Source organism: Anastrepha obliqua, chromosome 4 (genome assembly GCF_027943255.1).
Source record: "Anastrepha obliqua isolate idAnaObli1 chromosome 4, idAnaObli1_1.0, whole genome shotgun sequence".
NCBI lineage: Eukaryota > Metazoa > Arthropoda > Insecta > Diptera > Tephritidae > Anastrepha > Anastrepha obliqua.
In genome coordinates, this window is record NC_072895.1 from 1,983,939 (window position 1) to 2,007,620 (window position 23,682).

General features: G+C 37.7%; 1 protein-coding gene across 1 annotated transcript in view; it reads right to left on the reverse strand.

Moving 5' to 3' along the window:
* The window catches only part of LOC129245980 (GTP-binding protein Di-Ras2), a 175,000-nt gene that overhangs the window by 18,975 nt on the left and 132,343 nt on the right, over nt 1–23,682 (reverse strand). The window contains exon 4 of the mRNA XM_054884453.1: nt 21,456–21,619. Within this exon, the coding sequence (XP_054740428.1) occupies nt 21,456–21,619 (164 nt within the window). The remainder of the gene's footprint in view (nt 1–21,455; nt 21,620–23,682) is intronic.

Below are 23,682 nucleotides of genomic sequence, written 5' to 3' on the forward strand. Positions count from 1 at the left end.
CACTCTTGAATTTGGCCTCCGCTTTAGCCAAATGAGTTCATGCGTGACTCTCGCATTCGGCAGGTGGCAGGTATGAAGCTCGATGTGGATATGACACATCAACTGATTTTTTTCTGATAGCGATCGCCACTCGCTAGGCACTGCCAAACCTCCCAATGCTTTTCTGGCATGAAAAAGCTTCGCCTAAAAAAAATCCTCTGTTCGGAGGCAGCATAAAACTGTAGGTAAATAAATTTGCATTTAAAAAATTGCCAAAGAATTGGAATTGCGCAAACACAAAATTCTCGAAAATACTACTGCTACTTTGGCCTCGCGTGAAACCTGCTTCTTTTGTAGAGCAATCAACGAATTCACGCAGTAAGCTGCCCATCTAAAATCATTCTTATTTTCTTGTGACATTTATGTTGCCCTTTTTTTCTACGATGCAAATCAATATAAATTGAGTTTTAATATTTATTTATTATTTTTTTTATTATTATTAATATAATTTATTAAAAATAATTATATAAAATAATGTTTTAGTAGGTTTTAGTGAAAAAATAATTTTAATAATAGTTTATTATGTATTGTGAAAGAATATGGAAATAAATTGAAAAATTTTTGATTAAAAAGAAAATTTAGTTTATTGTACCTTGTGTATCAGGGTTGATCAAATAATTAATAATTATTTATTAATCTCGATTTTATAAGAGTTAATAATTTATTAAAGTTAATGTGTCAAAATTATTTTAAATAAATTATTAGAAATGAAATGTTATTCGTTTATAAAGGTATCTAGTTTTTTTAGAAATAAATTTAATCTACAAATTTTTAATTTATTTTTTAAATTTAAAAATTTATTAATTTGAATATTTTAAGGGATAAGCTTTAAAATAAAATATTAAAAATTATTGAATAATTGATTTAAAATGTATGCATAGAATTAGCAATCATTTATAAGTTTGTTATAAATTATTTTATAATTTATATTATTTAATTTTGTTTTCATTGAATTTATAAAAATGTTTTTATTAATTTTAAATAAAAAGTAATAATGACTAAATTAGTATATTTAAGATTGTTAAAATATTTTATACTGAAAAGTTTATATAAAGAACTCGGCAAATTTTATTTTATACTCGCCTGTTTAACAAAAACATGTCTTTTTGAATTATATTTAAAGTCTGACCTGCCCACTGAATAATTATAAATGGCCGCAGTATTTTGACTGTGCAAAGGTAGCATAATCATTAGTCTTTTAATTGAAGGCTGGTATGTACGGTTGGACGAAGTATAAGCTGTTTCATATAAATTTGTAATAGAATTTTATATTTTAGTTAAAAAGCTAAAATTTTTCTCTATGCATGTAAACATTTTTCCTTGTTCTTTTTTCAAACTTCTTGTTATAACAACCAGCCGCACGGCATTTATTAATGCTACTTTTTTCTGAGTGGCTGTTTTTATGCTTTAATTGGCCGCGCTCACGCTCTACACTTCTATAAGTAGTACAGGTTTAGAAGAACATAGAAGTCTAAAGGAAGAAAGTTAGCGGTGGTCACAAAATTGCAGTTTTTAGGTTGGAGGCGTACTGTGAAGTTTAGCCAAGGCCAAAAAAAAAAAAAAAAATACAAACTACGCTTGGCTGAGTTCATGTTTTTGGGGGTCATTTGACTTTTGATGTCGACTAATTTTTGTTACTAACAACTGTTCATGTTTATTATGGTTTTTTTGTTCTCTGTTCATGTTTTTTATGGTTTTATTTGTTGGCCAAATGAAATGTTGCGAGCGCTGCTGGCGTTCGACCTAAGATCAAAAATGCGCCTTACGTTTTTTGTTTCACTTATTTTTATTTTCGCCTCGTGTTGTAGCTTGTACTCGCAGCTGGTGTTGTGATTTAACGTTTTTGTTGGATTCTATAACAAAATTGCTAGAAGTTCTAGTAAATTACAGACAATTAAAATTTGTGCAATTAGTCAAAACTTTAAGTTTTTATGCTTCCCCAAGTTTTATTCGGTTTTTTTCTTCTTTCCTACTTGTTTTCCTTCGAATTTATTGCGAACTTCGCAAAGATGTTTGCTTATTTGATTTTTTCACTGGTTTTGGTTTTTATTGCTTTCAGCACTTTGTTATTTCAAGTCTATCAAAAGGTGGCTAAATGTTTATGTATGCGCAGCAAATTAGTCGAGTATTTGAATGCGATATGAAAGATCTCTTGTTCGAAAAATATCCTGAGCTCTTTTTGTAACTGATAATTATAACTGTAGGCCAGTCAAAGCTATCTATTGCAGCGTCTGAGTTCGAATCACGTACACTACACGGCACCACGGGCACACCACACGTGGCACTAGAGAGCCGTTTTGATACCGTAATGTATAGCATTACCTGCGAAAAATTACAAAACTACAGCCATCCAGAGCTGCTGATGTAGTGGGGGAGATAAAAGGGATCTAGGCCGGAGAACTGTCTCAGGCTGTCCCCAAAAGGAACACTAAGAAACCTCAAGCGGTTAGCCACCAAACCAAGAAAGCCTCTTTCCCTAAGCATCTCCATATGAATTCCGATCACCCAGTGGCCGGTGAATACCGCTTTGAGTTTGGCAATTGAATGACGGGGGATTCCCAGTACCTCCTGTCGTACTGAGACTGAAGTGTTTTTGAGATAGCACTCGATAAAATAGAACTCCATCTGACCAGCCCTTTGTTAAGAAAGAAATTGTGCAATTTTGTTTTGTCAATGGTCGAGGGGAAAACTGAGATCGCTACTGTCGATTCCTTTCTGGCAAGCTGGTCTGCAATTTCATTTTTCACGATGTTGCTATGCCCTGGAATCCATATATGATAAGTGTTTCCTGCAGTTTGAGGCGTTTGATCTCCTCCTTACAGCAGTTCACCAGAAGAGTGCTGCAACATGGCGACGACAAGGCCTTGATCGCAACTTGACTATTGGAAAAGATACTTACGAATCCCTCCGAACAACGATTCTTAAGTATTTTGCATGCCTGTAGGATCGCGAAGACCTCTGCTCGAAGAACACTACTAGTTTTTGACAGTTTAAAGGAGGCTGCAATCTTGAGTGAAAACAGAGGTACCTATGTCCATGCAGACTCCCCCTCATTCCAATCCAGTCTGCTTCGAAAGATAGCCCTAGTAAAACCCTCAAAACCCAGTTTGCGGATTTAGAGATACGAAGTACAGAAAAGGAAGAAGCCATATGCCTTAAAATACTACCATGTCCTACAGGAGATTGCCTCTAGAGACCAACCTCTTTCAACCTAATAGCTCTCGGGGCAGCAATGAATTGAACTTGAAGATCCACGAGAAGTAAGCTCAGAATGGGGCAGTGGGGCTCAAATACTAATATAATAGAGATATTTTAGGATCTCTGTGTTCGATTCTGATATTCAGGGAATACCGTTTTCCTAAGAATTCTGATATTTAACGGAGGCTTCTGTTTTATAATTTGCTTTTAATGACCACACTTAATTACATATAATTAATTACACATAGAAAAGAGAGGCACAAGTGAATCATTTTTATTGGCGCAGCAAAGTAAAGATTGAAAGGAACTTTTCTTACCCGGAAAGTAGGTTCTAAATATTTTAGATTTCGAGGTAAGCGAAGTGTGGAGACAAAAACCGATCCTAATTAAAAATCTTATTTTCTTTTGGATAAAAATTCCCAAAACATCTAAAGCAACTTTTCTCTCTCCAAGTGAGGTTTGTAGGGAAAATAGTTCAACGTGATTGTGTTCAAACTTTTCAGTAACGCTTTAACGAAATGCATCAGACAACGATTCAATTAAAATTCCATCGGCCTTAGTGTGTGTCATAAAAATTCGATTTCGTTCGGATGACACGGGTAGACAGACAGGCGGTTAGAATCCGCCATTAGTGTACCTGGTCTTTGTTTTTCTTCAGCGGCTAACTTGAGCAAATTATACCAAAGCTGCCTCTGCTCGTTGTGTTCATCACTCGTTTCGTTGGATGCATGTGTATGTATGAGTGTAGATATGTATGCGCATATACATGCATCAATTACACATAAATTGATTTGTCTGCCCAGGTTTGTGAGCTAAGTTTAAAATTTTAGTTTTGTAGCAAAATTTTTGCCAGCTACTGCCATGAAAATATGAACGATTCAACCATTAGGTAACTTAAGGTCAATAATCACTTTCACAAAAACTTTCTGCGTGCGAGCACTTTTGCAGTGTTTAGCTTAAATGTAATAAAATACTTATATAGTAAGCAAATCGTGGGTGGAAAGCGGGTAACTAAAACTTGTGTAATATTACAAACACAATAATAATAAAATTTAAAAAGTACTCCCTAAAATGGTTCGAAATATACCAGGTGTGTACAAAAAGAAAGGTGACTTTAATTTTTCTCGAAAAATATTTATTTTTTCATCAATATCTATTTTGGTCTCTCTAAAGTAATACCCCGCAGGTATAACTCAGGAAATATTGCGAAATCCTCGCTCCCAACCTTGATGACAGATACTTTTGTGACAGATTCGACAATGCCTTTTCTTCATTTCACAAAGTAAGCGCAGTGGTACCTCAAGGAAGTCTCCTATACTTCTTGTATACGCACGATTTATCGGTCTATAAGAAACACATTAGCGCAATCGTTGCAGATGACATGGTTATCCTGGCTCTGTCCTGGAGGATCAATCGAGGCCTCAACGACGAAATTGTAACCAGCAGTTCATTTGCAACATGGGCCAACAAATGGGGATTCAAACTGAACAATTCAAAATCGGTACTCATTGTATTCTGCCTGAAAAAAACAACTTGCAAGCCAGTCTTCATAAATAGCGTAAATATACCTTATGCCAACGAGGCCAAATATGTTGGAATAACTGTTGATGCTAAACTATCCTGGAAAAGCGTGAAGAGCTGAAATTAATATTCAAAAACTGCTTTACCCTACTGGAGGCACTCTATTCTGTCATATAATACATACAATAGTAATTTCTGTTATATAATCAAATTCTTAAACCGGTCTGGACTTAAGGCATTGAGCTATGGGAATGCTCAAGCGAATCTTGCATTACTATTATCCAACGGTTCCAAAATAAAATGTTGCGCGACATCGTCAATGCTCCGTACTATGTGCGAATCCTCGGGCTCCATCGTGGTTCTGCAAGTCGTCACTGACGTGGCGAAAAAGTGTGCCATGGCTCACGGACAACGTATGAGTGCACAGGTCAATGCTGAAGCATTGGCTTTGTTCCAGCCAAGTACGGCTCAAGCATAAAACAGTTTTAGACCAGATGAGCAGAAAGTGTCAGCTGTACCTTATATAAAGGGTTTTCCAATAACAGGTGTTATCGAGGCACTATCGAGAGATGATTAAGGATTTTTTATGGCCGGAATTGAATGGCATTGATCTGGACAACGTTTATTTTCAACAAGACGGCGCTACGTGCCTTACAAGCAACGAAACTACTGATATTTTACGGGAAAAGTTTCCGGACCGTGAGATCTCTCGAAGAGGTAATCACAATTGGCCACCGAGATATTGTGATTTAACACCTTGTGACTTTTTCTTTTGGGGCCACGTGAAAGAGAAGGTCTACGGCAACAGCCCAGGATCGATTCAAGACCTCAAAGAGGGAATTCGTGAGGCTATCGAGGACATAGGGCAACCACTTTGGAATTCGGTTATGGGAAATTTCATGAAAAGGATATTGACCTGTAAGCGTGGTCGTGATGGTAATTTGCCTGATGCTATTTTCCACTACTAACGGCATACCTTCCTCTTTATAATGAAATAAACATCCGATCATTTATATTAAAAAATTGCTTTTTTCTTTGAATATCAAAATAACACCTCTTGTTGCAAACCCCCTTACTTATATATTAATTCTGATCCGCGTGAGCAGAGGTATGTTTACTCCAGACTACGTAACTTTTACAAATGGCAAGTCAAGGCGATACGATTTTGGTATGAATGTTAATCACAGATGTGGAAACCTTACAAAAAAAAAAACAAAAAAAAAACACAGAACTCAAATCAGTTGACATAGAGCTTCACCTAGCGATTGTCCTGGGAAGTTTTAGGTTCGGGAACTTCAGTTTCGGGAACAAGAAAAAGTCACAGGGCGCCAGATCTGGAGAATACGGTGGCTGTGGCATCATTAGCGTGTTTTTTTTGGCCAAAAAGTCGCGCACAAGCAACGATGTGTGAGCAGGGGCGTTATCGTGATGCAAGAGCCAATTTTTGTTCTTCCACAAATCCGGGCATTTCTGGCGGATTGCTTCCCGCAAATTGCGCATAACTTGCAGGCAATATTCCCTATTGACCGTTTTACCCTGCGGCAGGAGCTCATGATGCACAACGTCCCTGCAATCGAAGAAAACGGCAAGCAAAACTTTTACATTCGACCGAGCTTGGCGCGCTTTTTTCGGTCTTGGTTCGTGCGGCAGCTTCCATTGAGATGATTAAGCTTTGGTTTCCACGTCATAACTATAAACCCACGATTCGTCACCAGTTATGACCCTCTGGAGCAAATTTGGGTCGTCGCGGACAGAGTCCAACATCTCATTAGCAATGTTGATGTTGTTGCGATGCTGCTTTTGGTCGAAATTGAGCAGTTTTGGTACGAATTTTGCGGCGACCCGTCTCATGCCCAAATCATTGAAAAAAATCGAATGGCACGAGCCAATCGATATGTCTAGGTCCTCAGCAACTTCTCTAACGGTGATTCGACGATTGGCCAATGTCATTTTCTTCACTTCATCAATTTTTTCATCTGTTGTTGAAGTGTTCGGGCGTCCGACACGCTTTTCGTCATTCACATCTTCTCGGCCTTCTCGGAACATTTTGTACTACCGATCAACGTTGCTTTGGTCCAAAGTAGCTTTTCCGTATGACAACAGGGAACATTCGGAATGCATCCGTGCACTTAATTTCATTTTTCACACAAAATTTGATACAGGTCGTTTGATCCATTTTTTTGAATAGGTAAAAATCGAAGACGACCCTAAACACGTGCAAGCAAAGCAGCTGTCAACAATTAACTGAACATTCAAAATGGCCGAACTCGTCGGCATGAGTGAGAGACATGAGTACCAACCAAGAATTATAGAATTCTTCCATCACGAATATACGTAACCTGCGAAAATTCAAAATTCGTGATACTTTTTGAACACACCTCGTAACCTAACCTAACCTATAAGGGTTTGGTTTTCAATAAAATCACATAAGGATTGCCTATTATTTAATTTGTGAACAAAAAGATGCAACAATGCATGTGAGATATGCAAACAGTTAGAAATTGTAAAGATTTGTAACGGAACTTTTGTGAGGGGCAGACATTTTTTTTTTCAAATTAAAGTTGCATGCAACGACTACTTTTATGGTTTTTTAGGCGGATTACATCGCTAAATGTTGGCTTCGCAGCCATTCAACATAGCTGATTTATCAAGATGGAACAGTAACTTGGAATTTCCTAACGAAAAGTGGCCCAAAAGTATCAAATTTCATGAACCACCAGATTAATTGACAGACCCATTTCCAGGCACGATTCAACTACCAAAGGTCGCTTCCCCTTCATTTAGCGCTTAGGTGATTTTTATTATCGCGTGGAACTAAAAACATTTGGATCCTTTTTTGTTTGCCTGAAGAGCTTATCGCTGATGGTAATATTGGTGCCCTCTCCAATTTAAAAAAAATATTGACCAATGTTGCCTTCGGCAAGTAAGTCACATCAACCAATAAGTTGTTTGTTGTACTCAGGATAATAGGCTAATTTTATGCATTAAGCCGGAATGAGCTTAAAAGCTACGGAGGATTTTACGATAATTGGGACCGGCAGAAGCCATGTCTTCTTTGACATGTATCGAATGAGCATGTATTGGTGCATGAGTGCATGTAGGCATAAGTTATTATAGGCCCATTTTTTTGATAATAATTTCCTCTAAATTATTTTAGTAATTTATAGTGATTTTTATGGAGCGCAATGGAATATATACCCACAAATATTCATAAAAACCGTACACCACGCACTTTCAAGGAAATGACACTTGACATATCGGAGCAGCCAAGCAGCGACCCAAAAGCCTCGTCCCACTTGTTTGCAGTATAATGAATGTATGTATGTATAAATCCAGCTCAGCTTCTGTAGCGGTGGTCACATCACGTTCCTCATTTTCTCTCGGCGAGGATGATGTATGTATTTCCTATTTTCACAGCCATACTCTTTCTTACGTACATATGTATGTGCCTATGTATCTGCTTGAATAAATGAAGTGCTGCCGGCTATCTGAGCAAGCACTTCAAGTTATTCACGCACCTCTATGCGAAACCAAATACGCACACATACACTTACACTTACGCGTACGCATTCAAGCCTCTTATTTGAGTAGAAGATGTACTTGAATGCGAATTGCGAAGCGGTTGTTGTGGTTTCCCTTTGTTTTGCAGCCGGCATTATTGTTAGCCTTCATTGTGCGTATATATGTCCGCACACATGTCAGTGAAATGGCTAAACAAGTGGGCAGGGGTGTAGGGAAATGGACAGCTGGATAAGTGAAGAGACATGCACTTTGGGAGTTGGGTAAAATACAAAAGCAATAAAAAGCGATAAAGTGCAATATTTGCTGAGCAAAAAAAAAAAAAGAAAAAAAAGACAATGCAAATTTATATTCAACTCTATTCAGCTTGAGTTCTTACACAAGCACAAACAAATACAAGCACATTTGCCGCATATTCATGCTCAAGTAAAAGTAGAAAAAATGTATGTCTCTGTGATACATTTTTTTAACTTTTACTTGATTTATTTTGCAATTAAAAATTAATTATAAATAAAATAATAGTTTCAAGCGTTTGTGGCGGGTCACTTTCGCATTGTTTGGCCTTGCATTGATTTATTAATTAAATTTAATTTGTATAGACATTCGTATACACCCGTCCCTCGATTTGTGCGGCACTCGAATTACACGATTTCGCTTTTACACGGTTTTTAAAACAACAAAAAAATTGTTGGTTTGATAGTTTTTCATTATGCCTTTTATTAGTATCACATTGATTAAGGTACTCTTTTAAAAGCTTGTTCTGAAACTGCAATCGCAAATATTAAGGTGGGGGCATTTTGCGGAAAGAAGAAGAAGAATACACTTCCACGTCATTTCTTCTGATTAAATTCTAGTAACAAGTGAAAAACGGCAATTTTTTAGTTTTAAAAATTTATTTCTTAATGTGCTTCAACTCAGTTCTTCTGCTTAGCCTCACAGCTCGTGGTGGACCATAGCTTCATCAACAATTTTCCTTCACTTTTTTTTTATCCATGGCTTCATTTCTCCAGTTGTGCACGTTTATTTCCTTAAGATCTGATTCGACGTCATCTAACCATCTCTTCTGTGGGCAGCCTCTTTTTCTTCCTCTAATGGATGTTAAAATAAAAGCTTTCTTAGCATTTCGCTCTTTTGGCATGGGCAGTACGTGCCCAGTACATCATGTCTTTGAAGAATTTCTGCGATTTCATTGGTGTAGCGAATGCGGTAGATGTCGTCTATTGTTTTATCCGGGCCATATATTTTCCTTATGACGCGCCTTTCGAAGCACAGCAACTGATGAATATCATTTGTTGGTGTCTCAAAGGGAAATAGTATGCAACGAGTTGGCAGATCGAAATAAATGAAGCTTTTCACCCCTTTTTCCAATCCCCTTACATCGCCTTCTCGTGGTGACAGTTAGTGACGTTCGCCTAGTGCGGAGATCAAGTAGCTGCAAGAAAGAACAATCCTTGGTGGAAGCTCAGGAACAAAAGATGTAAGGTGAGAACCCCCGAAAGGGGACTGGCCTTTAGGCTGACAACCTAATGTCAGTATAAAAAAACTTGTCTCGACACGTCAACATGAAAGAATATGAAATGAATGAGACAACTATTAGGACAATAAAGCAAATGGAAGCTTCTGTTCGAAAAAGTGTATCCAGGGGAACTACTGTCAGCGCAACATTTTCCACATATCATCGAGATGATTTAATAGAAGCAAGCTCTAGTAATTTCGATAAAGGATAATAGTAAAAACAAATTCTATGTCGATAAGATAAAAAGCACTTAACATTTCTAGCTCATTAAAAGAAAAGCAACAAACTCCATCTACTACCGAAGGTATAAATAGTACAAAAAAAGAGACAATCTGAATCAATTTTTATCTCATATCTCATATCTCTTTATCTCATTTTACACGACTATAATGAACATATCTCCGACTTTTCTATGCCTTCTTTATATCGATTTACACAGTTTTCAGGTTTATTGAGCATATTCGGCGCGCTTTTTCCACGAACGAATCCACCGTGTAATTTGAGGGATGAGTGATAAATATAGCTTCTGCTCAAATATGAACGAGACTGATTTAATAAAACACAAACGGTTAATTATTGTTCAATTTTTATTTTATCTCCTTCAAAGTAATCACCATTGGAGGCGATACACATATGCCAACGTTTTTTCCAATCATCATAGCATTTCTGGCAGGCCGATTTCGGTATGGATTTCAGTTCCTTCTTCTAATTCTCTTTTATGACTTCAATTGTCTCAAAATGTTTTCCACGGAGCGGCAACTTGAGCTTGGGAAACAGGAAAAAGGTCACATGGAGCCATATCAGGCGAATACGGTGCTTGCGGAACGATATTAACATTATTTTTGTTCAAATAATCGCACACAAGGCGTGATGTGTGAGCTGGTGCATTATCGTGATGCAAGAACCGTCACTTGTTGTCCCACAATTCCTTCCTTTTAAGACGAATGTTCTCGCGCAAACGCTTTAAAACGTCCAAATAATATTCAGCGTTAACCGATTTTGCGATTTGTGCGATTTTCAAGCACAATTTCCTTTACTTTTCCGATGTTTTCGTCGTTTACTGATGTTGCTGGACGACGTTCATGAGGCAAGTTTTCAACCGATGTACGGCCCTCTTTGAACGATTTGTACCACTGGAAAACACGTGCACGCGATAGAGCAGAGTCCCCATAGATTGTCTGCAACATTTTTAAGGCGTCTGAAGCCGAAATTTTGTTGGAATAACAAAATTTCAAACAAATTCTTTGTTCAACTTGAATTTCCATCGTTAAATTCGAAAAACACACTCGAGCTTGATTTGTTTACAGTAGCACAGAAAACAAACTAAACATATCACGCTGAAATTTGCCATGTAAGCTTATAACAGTCCTACCATCCAACAAAACATTTTTTTTGCCATATGGGTAAGACTCCGTCAGAAAATATGAGATTTGCAAGTGGTCTTTCGATTTCTTTGAAACTTTGGGAAATATTAGTTCTAGGTAAGATACATTACATACATTACAAGATACACACCGTGAATTTCGCGGTTACGCAGCGCAGGAGGAGAAAAACGCGCACAGACCTGCAGCAGTCTGCTCCAGTCACTTCATACAGGAACACATAACGCAGCGCGAACCGTGCGTGCGTACGCGAAAGTGCGTGCGCGCTTCCACTAAAATCGCAATATCTCGAGAACTATTATAGACACCATAAAATTTTTTTTTTCAAAATAAAGGTTAAATCATAAGGAATCGTTACGTGTATAACAGAAAATCTAAAAAAGTGGCCAAATCAACTAAAAATTGATTCAAAAAAATTTTTTGACTTTTTTTTGGTCAAAATTTCGAAATTTTTTTTTTACATAATACTAATTTAAACTACTTATTTGTTTCTATATTGTCTGTAAATTGCATTGAAATCCATCCACCGGTTCAAGAAATATTGATTTTTGAAAAAACACGGTCCCGATATTCAACATGGCGTAGATGACTCAATTTTGAAAATTTTTCAAAATCCTTTTAGGCTTGAATGTATCTTACCTAGAACTAATATTTCCCAAAGTTTCAAAGAAATCGAAAGACCACTTGCAAATCTCATATTTTCTGACGGAGTCTTACCCATATGTCATCCGCGGACCGTTTTATTGATAAATTCTCGTTCATATTTGAGCAGAAGATATAAGTGATTGGCCAAGCTTATCCTTCAATGTGAGTTGCGCAACTTGGTATTGCCCTATAGTTGGTGGTCGCCACTGTGGGGTGGGCTGGCACATGACTACAATTCGTGACTATCTGCATTAAACTGCAGGTTCCTCCAGTATAGAAAAAAAATGAAAATGCACCACACCAGTTGGTGGATAAGTTTGGCCAATTACCTAATAAAATAAGGGTGTGGGAATTCTATACGGATACGCTTTTACTCTACTGCAGAGGGTTGGAATTTATCAGAAGCTTCAATAACACCAGGACTAGAACTATCAAGAAACAACCGGAGCTATGCTTTGAAGTCCTGGTCAAGATTTTCGACTAGGCTGCAAAGTGCGACTCTTTACTAGTACATCAAATTAAGAGAAACTCAGCATCCAAGAGAAATACTATTTTTTCACTCTCTTGCGCTACATTAAAACTGAATTTGTATCTTAAAAAGTTTTTGGCACGTACGAGCTACTTTCTAAAATTAATTCGAATATGAGCGATGATGTATTTCATGCCCGTTAGCTACACTGTGCTGCTTAAATATTTTGGAAAGCTGCTTGTGATTTTAATTGCATCGAGTCCCAGCAAAATGTTTATACTGTAATTCAATTATGAGCAATTGATTCTGAAGACGAGCAAGTGATGAGCGATACATATCTACACATATATAAATACATGTATATTAGGGCGGGTCGATTTAAAAATCGCTCATTGCTCTGTTAAAATCGTATTCTAGGGATCAAAATAAGAAATTTTGCCGAAGGAACCATACCTCTAAAACGAATTCTGATGCCCCCCAATTTGGGTCGAACTTTTGGGTAGGGGCAAATTTTGAAAAATCCCACTTTGACCCATTTAGAGTGCTCCAATCGAGTCCAAATGTATGACCGACCCCCACTAACTTTGGACGGCCGATCCACGCATGCCAGTGGCACACCCCCTGGAACTCCCCTGGGGGGTTCCCCATACAATCATTTCAAAATATCACCATTTTTGTCCTTTACAGGAAAAAAATCAGCTAAATGGCTATGTTTTTTCTTTATTTTTATTTATTTATAATAATAATATCTATTTTTTCTCTTAAGAAATTTATTTAGTCAGAACATATGTAAATGAAAAAATTAATTTAAGTGAGTTATAGAAAAGAAACTAAAAAGTTCGGCCCAAATTGGGGGACATCAGAATTCGTTTTAGAGGTATGGTTCCTTCGGCAAAGTTTCTTATTTTGATCCCTAGAATATGATTTTCACAGAGCAATAGGTGATTTTTTTGCCTCCCCACAAATCGACCCGGCCTAATGTATATAGGGATGAAAATTTTCAATAGCTCACTGAGCTCGTGATTTTTGGGAACTTATTTCGTAACTACGGGACCCCGGTACTGCACTGAAATTAAACGATAGAGTTTTTTGTATTTAAATATTATAGCGAATTATTAGTTGAAATTAAATCACTGTTTGCTATGATTAAAGGATGGTCTTAAGAAACTAAGTCATTCAGAGAGTTATTCGCTAGGTGCGACCTAAATTTATTTCATACAAAGCCAGCAGATAGGTAGCACAGCTCTGCTTCAGCACTTGTGGGCTGGATGGTTGAAGGAAGCTGGTTACACTTGCTGTTGTAGGTAATAGCCTCTATCACCGCGATTAGCAAAAACTTATCAATTTCCTTAATCAAAACTGCTGACATACGGCTACGCACAGCTAATTAGCAAAGAGATATTCGGACCAGTTTTCGACTACTTTTTCAATTTTTATAAATGTTTTCAAATATATGGTTAATTAGACAACAAATTTTATTTTAACCAAAGTTTAGGTGAAGTGGTTGAAGTGCCAGTCTGGTACTCCTCCTGTGTAAAAAATTTATAAAAATTCGCAAAATTTATAACAAAATTCCAAACTTTGTAATCAGAACTATTGTAAAAAAAAAAAAAAATATACCAAGGTTCATAGCCTTTACAATTTTAGGGTAGTAAAGTGAAAATTTGAAGTGGCTCTAAGTTTTCATTGATTGTTGATCATTTTTCCCGACAGTGTTGCAAATTTTCTACATTAAAAATGTACTATGGGAGGTTGAATTAGTTTTAAAGGTTTTTTTCGAAGATTTGGGGCTTTATTGTGAAAAAACGGTACAAAATATTTTATTCGAAGTATTGGCCATCGCTAGCTACAACTTTCGCCCATCTTTCGGGCAATTTCCGGATGCCGTTTCTCCAAAATTCTGGCCGCTGCTTGGCTATCCATGACTCAACCCATATTTTGGTAGCCTCGTACGAGGAGAACCGCTGGTCCGCCAAATCGAGACTCATATGCCGGAACAAATGATAATCGGAGGGAGCTATGTCTGGACTATACGGCGGGTGGGGTAACACTTCCCAGCCCAGCGTTCCAAGGTATTTTTTGACAGGTTGAGCAACATGCGGCCGAGCGTTGTCATGTTGCAAAATAACCTTGTCGTGCCTTTTTACGGTTTCCGACCGTTTTTATTTCAATGCCCGGCTTAAACGCATCAATTGCAGTCGGTAACGATCCCCCGTGATTGTTTCGGCCGGTTGGAGCAGCTCAAAATATACGACGCCGACCTGATCCCACCAAATGCAGATCATGATTTTCTTGCCGTGAATATTCTGCTTGGCCGTCGACGTTGATGCGTGGCCGGGCAAAACCCATAATTTTTTGCGTTTTGGGTTATCGTAGTGGATCCATTTTTCGTCGCCAGTCACCACCCGATGCAAAAAACCCTTCCGATTTTGTCGCTCGATCAGCAATTCGCACGTAAAAAATCGCCGTTCGACGTCGCGCAGCTTCAACTCGTACGGGACCCAATGTCCTTGCTTTTGGATCATTCCCATCGCTTTTAGACGCTTGCAAACGAATATATATTTTTTTATATGAAGGTGCACACGCTTATAGCTCCTTGAAAAGGAGAATTTTTGTAATGAAAAACCCGCCCAGTATCGCGGTTTTCGAAATTAAAAAAAAGTGAGGCTGACATCCCTTTATCCACCTACATGCAAAGATATAAGAAGTTTAAATGAATTTCACTTGATTGCAGTATTCATTTGTTGCTCTTTTTGACTCATTCTATTATCCTTTACTGCTGCTCACAGCTTGCGTCTTTGTCATCGCTATGCCATCAGCACCTGCACCGCGCCATCTACGTATGGTCCGCCCAGCTGCGAGTATAAATTGTGTGACAACTCCTGCATACTGTTGCAACTTGTCAGCCAATAAGCCGATTATGTCCACCTCGCTGCCCGCGGGAGAGCGTTTTAAGTTCAGTTGAAATTCTTAATTAAAAGTACAAACCGATAAATGGAATAAATGAACGATGAAAATCCACCAAAAAGCAATAAATACACAATACAAGTAAAGAAAAGCATAAATTGCAGGCAATCAAAAGTAATAAAGATTGAGTGACCTAAGAGCTAACAGACGTGGTTACATGTCATCGATGGAACATCGTGTAGATCGTAATGCAAGAGTGTATGGTTGTGCTTATCTTGGCTTTCCAATTAGTCTGGGTCAGCAAGAGGTCGGAATTCGACCGATGTACTACCAGGAGTTGAAGGTCACCGTTTTTACAGTTTTTTAAACAGTCTACATACATACGAGTACATCCATATGCAATTTTCGTTTACGTAAATATTTGTTCTCTGGCATATTTAGCTTAAAGTGTGAATAGGAAGGGCGGAGAGAAAAGTGCTGCATGCTAGTGACGGAATTCTGTAGAGGGCTGATATCCTCTGGTTTTGTTAGTTAGTTAATAGCTAAAATGCTTAAGCCCAAGCCTTGTGAAAGCAGGGTAGCTCAGCATCTTCCGTTCAGCTTTGCTTTCGCACGGGTGGGTTGAAGTAATGTTGAGTCCTGCCGCATGGATTCCCGAGTTTAACAAAGTGCGCCGAACATTTCTCTCTCGTATTAACCGGCGCCAGTTGAATACACCAAGGGAAGCCAATTCTATCTCCACCTGATCTTTCTAACGCAGAAGAGACCTTCCGCTTCCTCTGCTACCATCAGCTTAGTTAATTACCTTCAAAGTAGCACTTATTGACAAGAGACATTCTCTGTTGGATTTCAAGGTTGACATTGGCTTTGTTAGTCTCAGAAAATCCCTCGACCGCCTTCGGTCAACCAGTGACCAGAAAGTCTTGGCAACCCTACTGATAAATTTTTTCGCCAAGCACTCGCTACGTTGACTCGAGACCCATCTGTTCAAGAACATTCAGGAATTTCCAGCCTAGTTATGCACCAAGAAATCACCTCGTGGTTACTTTACTTTGCCGGTTCATTGGAGTTTCATATGCAGTTTCTTGTAATACCACTGCTGCCTGACCCTCATGTGGATTGTATTGGGATGCATCTGAAAGTAATGTCAGCCATTTAGCGAGAATTTTCATTCATACCTTCAATGAGACTAAGGTTTCGTTTGCCGCTTGGTTATCAGACTAAAGATTTATATCCTCTAAGAATACTAAGCGAGTCACAGGTCAGCAGCTTCATTGATAGTTGGTACTTAAGAGAAACGCTGTAGTGATCTGAAATTCTAACCTTTCTATCCAACTTCGAACAGATGCTGCGAGATACTGTTAACTGCACTGCTTCGCGAAGTGAATTTGTGTGGAGATTAACGCGATTCGATTGCGGTTGGAAGTGCACTGGTCAATCTCAGCGGGAAGCTTACAAAATTCCGCGCTTGGCAGCTCATTCCATCCACTCCAATTGCTTACCTATTGTTGTCTTTTCCAGCGAGTTTTATCAGCTAAGGGCTCCATAAAGCAGTTTTGTTGAGTGCCAAAAGGTTAAAATATAATATTATGTATATATATGACATATGCCCTTTTTTCCTTAAGCCTGGGCTACAAATATCGTCTTCACGAAATGGAAAAGAGAAGTTATAATTACGATCCCTGAAAAAGGTCACCTTAGCCAATCTAAAAATTGTCTTGGGCAAACGTGGCTGAATGCCATAACTAAATTGATGACTGGCTTTTAGCCGGCCGACTTAAGTTGACCACATTATTGCTCTGCGTATAATTATTGTACAGTCAGTTGAACTTAGCACGCATTTATATCTACCTTTTGTGGGATTTGAGCGAGCTTTTGACACTGTCTGCCAATGGGCGAGAAAGTGAACCTTTTGGCATCTCCAGAGGAGTGAAATAAGGATGCATTTTGTCACCCTCTCTCTATGAGTTTCTCGGAGACATTGATGTTTTTTCGCGCATTGCTTCGAGCATATAGAGGCCAAACTGAAATGCTTCTCGAAGAATGCCGAAAATTGGGCCTTAAATTCAATACATGAAAAACTAAGCTTATGCATAACGGCCCATCAAAGGTAAATCCGGTTTCAATTGATGGTCAGGTCATTGAAGACATTGACAGCATTTGTTACCTTGGCAGCAAAATTACTAAAGATGGCGGATCCGAAGAAGATATTAACGGCCGCATAGTGCTTTTCTCACACTCAATAAAGTTTGGAGATTCAGCAACGTCTCACAAACCACAAAAATAAGAATATTTAACTGCTGTGCCAAGGTAGTGCTGTTACACAGTTGCACAACTTGGAGCTTGACGCAAGCAACAAGTAGCAAACTCCAAGTTTGTACCAGCAAATACTGCGAATTTTCTGGCCAAATCCTATTTCAAATGAAGAGCTTTTGTTACACACAAACACCAGCCCAGTCGAAATAGAAATTCGTAGTAGGAAATTGACTTGGCGCGCCATATTCTATGCCTAGCAAGCAACGAGATTGCCCGAACTGCATTAGACATGGATCCGCTGTACCAAAAGAGAGTTGGAAACAACCCAAGTATCCTGTATTCAGGCAAAACCTTAGCCAAAAATAGAGTTAGATAGAGAGAACTAGGCGATCCCTTAGTTTCATTTTGAAAATTCACATTTTATATTTAATAATTTTATTCATGTCTATATTGTAAATAAAAGACATACATATATATAAAATGATATAAATTACGTGTAATTACATAAATTATATGACGTGGCGTATGAGCGACATTTTAGTTATAGGAGTATTTATGTTTGCTCACCGTTGATGGTGTCCTTCTATACAAATTATTTGGTATGACCGAAGACCCAGTGCTAAAAAATCATGACATACGTGAAACATCGCCAGATTTTCTTTCGAAAAAAATGGCAAAACTACTTGAGTGCATTTTTATAATTGGAACAGCAAAAATTGTTGGAAAAACTGAGTCTAAATCTTTTAGACTTACATAAGCCACAGTTTTACTTGTTTATCGTTTTAACTTAATATTAAAAAACAAATGAGAGGAGCAAAACAATGCTTGCCTTTAGACACCTTCTCGGCTGTGGAATATCGAAGAAAGCCAAGATATACGCGTAATGCTTACCTGCCCTACGCTTAGTAGAATATGGTACGCAATTTCCTGTAGCAAAAATCGCCATTAGCAACCATTCAAGTCGATGAACACGATAATTAACTGTTGTGTAATTGAAAGTTTTTATTTGTGCTTGTTTATGTGAGCAGTAGTTTTGGAATTTTAGTGAAATAGTAGACCACAACAACAACGGCAAATAAATAGGTGAATATTGTGAGAAATAGTAGAAACGACAAAACACAAAGGTTCTAAAAAGTAGAACCTCAGAGCGCGGCAGTGTAGAAAAGGTGCAAAAGGGAAATTTTGCACAACAAAGGCGCCACTGCCGTGAATATGCAAAGTATTAGGTGCCAAAAAACTATCTTAGGTACTGGCAAGTGAACTGTCATGTCACGGCACACTGAACTCTTGCGGAACCTGTAACTCCAATGGCAACCTGGCAACCTTTGTTCTATTTAATTGTTGCGACACAAACGCACCGGATACCGCAATGTTGCTACTGTTCTTGCCTCAGTCGCATTCATGGTACGTGCGCGCTCTGCAATTGCATCAGACACACACACATACATGCAGAGCTGAGTACTCATGCACAAAGCTGAAGAAAGCAAAAAGCAGAAATTGTAATGAATCCACGACATATTAAGTAAAGAGAGAGGGAGTAAGGCGACAGAGCGCGGAAAGTTGGCAGTTGCGGAGGCGATGGAAATGCGATGGTGATAAATGACTTACAGCCTGCTGGTGTCTGGTGGCTGGTTAAGTACAGAGAAATGTGAATTTAAACACAGATGAAACATCATGTAAATGTGTAATTCTTTTTTTATTTTATCAGGAGCAGTGGGGGCCAAATGCGTTTGAAGTTAAACGATGCCGAAAGACTGAGTTCTGAAAAATCAACAACGCAAATTGGTGAAGTCTGGAAAAGTTGTCTTGCAGAATTTTGATATGAAATAATATGAAATGCGTTTGTGTACAGACTGTGACTTGTTTTGATATAAAAGATACTATTTTATTTGCCGAATTATTTTCTAATTATTCAATTTTTGCATAATAATCATTAGTTGAATTTAGTTCTCACATGAAATAGTCATAGTCACAGAGAAAGAATTCTCACAAGATGTAGAGAATTTAATTCAGTAACTCTGGCTTACTGTTAATTGACGATAAGGGATAAAAATCGATTGTTTTTTTGCATGTTATTGTAGTAAAACATTTCAAAAATACCGTGTTAAAATTTTAAGTCAATCCGAGCAAACCTTTTTAAGTTATAGAGCATAAAGCCGAGCCGCCTCAAACATCTGCCGAGACGCAGCAGTTGCGCGCGTAGTCCGTTACAAACTTTAAACGCGGTTTTCTCGAACATTTTTTTTTAAACTTTTGAAAACTACTCAACCGATCCTTTTGAAATTTTGCACACATATTTTACATATAAAAAACCTCCTCCCAACGTTTTTTTTCGCCATTTTTTTTTATATTAAGGTGGTTTTACACCTACAAAATGGCGGCATTTTTTCGTCAAAAATTACTTTTTACTTCAAACGACTACCAAATGGCTGAAAATGAAAATAAATCGTCAAAATAAACGTGGGGGGGGGGGGGGGGGAGTTTAACTCATACTTTAACTAAATTATTCGATTTTTTTGATTTCAGATGATTCTACGCTGAGATATGCTGACTACTGCAAAATGTATTTTTGAAAAGACGTCTACGTAAATGTGCTCTCATTCGCTCATTTTGCAATATTTTTACATGAAAATTTTATCAAATATTCTTGAAATGTTACTTTATAATATGCAACAACTTTTAATAAACTGACTTGAACCGTTTCGCTACAATAAATTCATGAAAAAAGTGTTTTTTTTTAGCGTTTATCCCTTACCCCCCCCCTTAACAAAGAACCAGTTCATCCAATTCCTGTGTAACATCGGTAGCTGAGCCCACATATGGAAGTCCACGTATGAATTTATTTCACCCAACATAAATTGAAAGTTTTCATAATTTTGCAAGAAAAGTATTTTTTTTTTAATTTTTGTTTTATTCAAAAATACCAAATTTATTTAACTCTAATTTAGAAATTTTTGTGATCTACCTTTTCTCTTAAATTCAAAAGCTTCATTGACCGATACTGCATAGGAATTGCATAGTCTGGTTCTTGGGTTTTGGGCTACAAAGTGATGTTATAATTATAGGAAATTTGAAATTTAGATAGATGTCAAGGCATTCTACGTTTCGGGTTTTATTTTGTAGACCTCTTTTATAAGGGTTACAGCCAAAGAGCAACCGTATATCCTTAAATAGGTACCTCTTATTAATTTGGAACCCGAGCCGAAAGAAAACTGAGTCACTTAGAAGGATTCGTCAAAGGAGAAGACGAGGGAATCGTGAGCTGTCATCAATAAGGGAATTGGGAAGATCCAGCTTTAGCATTGCCAAGGAAGACATTATTATCACTTGCAGGAGCTGTGAGCAAATTTATTATTTAACAACAAACTCTCTGTAAAGCTTCAGTTGCTCTGTGAAACAAATCGAAATTTCATTTGATTACGTAATTAATAAAACCGTTCAGGAAATTCGTTGCATGCAACATTTAACACGCAAATAAAAGCAAGCAACTAGTATGGCAAAATGATTGAAAAATAAAAATTAAATTAAATTTTCAGTTTTAAATACTTCCCCTCTCACGTATGACGGTGTTATTGTGGAAGTAACGCAGCAAAAGCGCAAACTACGCTGATGGAAGAGACAGAGGTCAGCAAGCATAAAATTGCTCGCCAGAGGTCTTTGGAAAACGCCATATCAACTCAAGCTACAGTGAAAAATCCAGTTAAAAAACGGATACTTGAAAGACAAACTCTGATCAAATTAAGTGGACTCTAGTAGTTGACATTCGGCGCTTGCGATTTTCAGCAAAGGCTGTAGGGTGAATCGAGGTGCAAGATGCACTTACACATACATACATTTACACATACGAGTATATACCAGTTGCATCTTAAATTAATTTTTCTTCACGTTTACTTAGTCTTCATTTTTGGTTGCCTTTTTCATTGTTTTGCCAACACAACGCTCGACTATTTGAAGGTTCGTTTGTTTGTTAGCCCTTTGTGAATTTAGTTGCAGGAGTACTTACTTCTACTTGACGATGCGCTAACATATGCCGAAGAGCGTCGCTTCAGTCCACTTGTGCCATCATTATTGCTCCCAACGGGTAGAAATCGCGACAAAGACAGCAACGTTTTGAAGAGGTCAGTCACGTTGTGATCCTCCTTGGCGGAGCACTCCAGCACTTTCGCCCTGTAAGTAAGAAAAAATAACGCAAGTGATGAAAAGCAAGCAAAGGGAAAATGTATAAAAAGTACACAAAATGTAATTGGAAATGTTTAAGCGAGAAAAGAAAGAAAATCGTAAAAGTATGCCACTATGAAAGAATATTTGCCGACAAATCTTTAATGGATATAACTGGGAAATCGTCGCTGAAATCAATTAAGTTGTACCCACTCGATAACCAAGCTTTACTAACTCTTGAAAACGGAGGTGATGGTGAAAGCATGTGGACTCTTTGCAGACTTGGATGATATGGAGTGCAAGTAAGATTTAAGTATCTTTTGGCACATACTAATTATTCAAACTTGTGTTTTGTTATACTGCAATTTAATGAGCTACAAAACTGGATATCTGAAACAAAAATTTGGAAAAAACGTGGACATTTTTTTTAATATTTTGGTTAAATTTTAGATTTTTTTCTACAATTTTTTTTTTATTTGAGCTAATAGGAAAAATCGATGTATGATTTTAGTGACACTTACTGTATATACAGTGACTTCAAAACGAGTATTATTTTCGCCCTTAGGCAAGCAAAAGCATATCTCCGGCTGTATTTCTGCCATGAAAAAATATCTGCCATTCGGAGTCGGCTTGAAACTGTAGGTCCCTCCATTTGTGGAACAACATCAAGACGCACACCACAAATAGGAGGAGGAGCTCGGCCAAACACCCAATAAGGGTATACACGCCATTTTTATTAGATTGGGGGAAAAAGAAGTTCATTATTTGTGCCTAAAATTCAAAACTTTATTTAAGATGTTTCGGATTGTCCGATTTGGGTCAAATGTGCACCGTTTTGTTGTTTAATTTGTTGCCTTTTCAAAGCTAGCTTCATAATGCCTTTCTCATAGAAGTCTTGGTCCTTATTGGCGAATAACTTTAGTAATCAATTTTCACAATCTTCTCCAGATATTCAGGAAGTCTTGAAATGAGAGAAAAAGGTGGTAATCGCTGGTGCCAGGTTCGGACTAAATGGTGTATGATTTAAAACTTCCCAACCAAGCTACCGGTGTTTTGGCTAGTCATTACAGACGTGTCTTGCATTGTCCTGATGGAATACAACACTTCTTCTGTTGGCCAATTCTAGCTATTTCTACTCAATCGGTCTAGTTGTTGGACATAATAAATGACTCCTTTGAAGTCCCACCAAATACCAGTAGAACCTTCCTTGCCATTAGTCCTGGTTTGACCATCGTTTGAGCTGCTTCATCACGATTCCACCTCGATCGTTTTCGCATAATATTATCGTATGCGGTCCATTTCTCATCACCAGTTACCATCCGTTTAAGAAATGGCTTGATTTAATTGCAGATGGAAATTCGATCTTTAGTGTTTTTTCGTGTTATTTGCTGTGACACCCAAACATCGAGTTTCTTTTTTAAACCAGCTTTGCGAAAATGGTTTACAACTGTTTTATGGTCGATCTTTAGCTCATAGGCGATGCTACGACTACTAACATGCCGGTCACCTTCGATTATTTCTGTGATTTATCGACATTTTCTTTGACATCATAAATGCCTGAAGGGAATCGATACAGAACGAAACCTTTTGTTTTGCAGTATCAGCTCCATAAACACTATGCATAACTTCAGCTTTTTTTTAACCAAAATTAGGGAATTTTCGGACTCACCATTCGACTTTACATTGAAATTGGACGGTCTGATTATTGGGTAAAAAATCTTTAATTGTTTGTAAGCCTGTGTTATTAAACCGAAGGGTGCGAAAAAATGGAGTGTGTTTCGCTCACGAACTGAGCTAAGGAAGTGAGATTACTATCTGCCATAAATTTTGGAATAATAAAATTACCATCACTCTTCTCCGTGTTTCTTTACGAGCAGCTAACATAGCTTTTTAGTGGAGCTTTGGTGGTGACAAATGGAGACGAACCAACTTCGTTTAGCATTTTCTACTAAAGGGTTTTTTAATAAGAGGTGTTATTTTGGTATTCAAAGAAAAATTCATTACAAAGAGAAAGGTATGCCGTTAATAGTGGAAAATAACATCAGGCAAATGACCACCACGACCACCCTTAT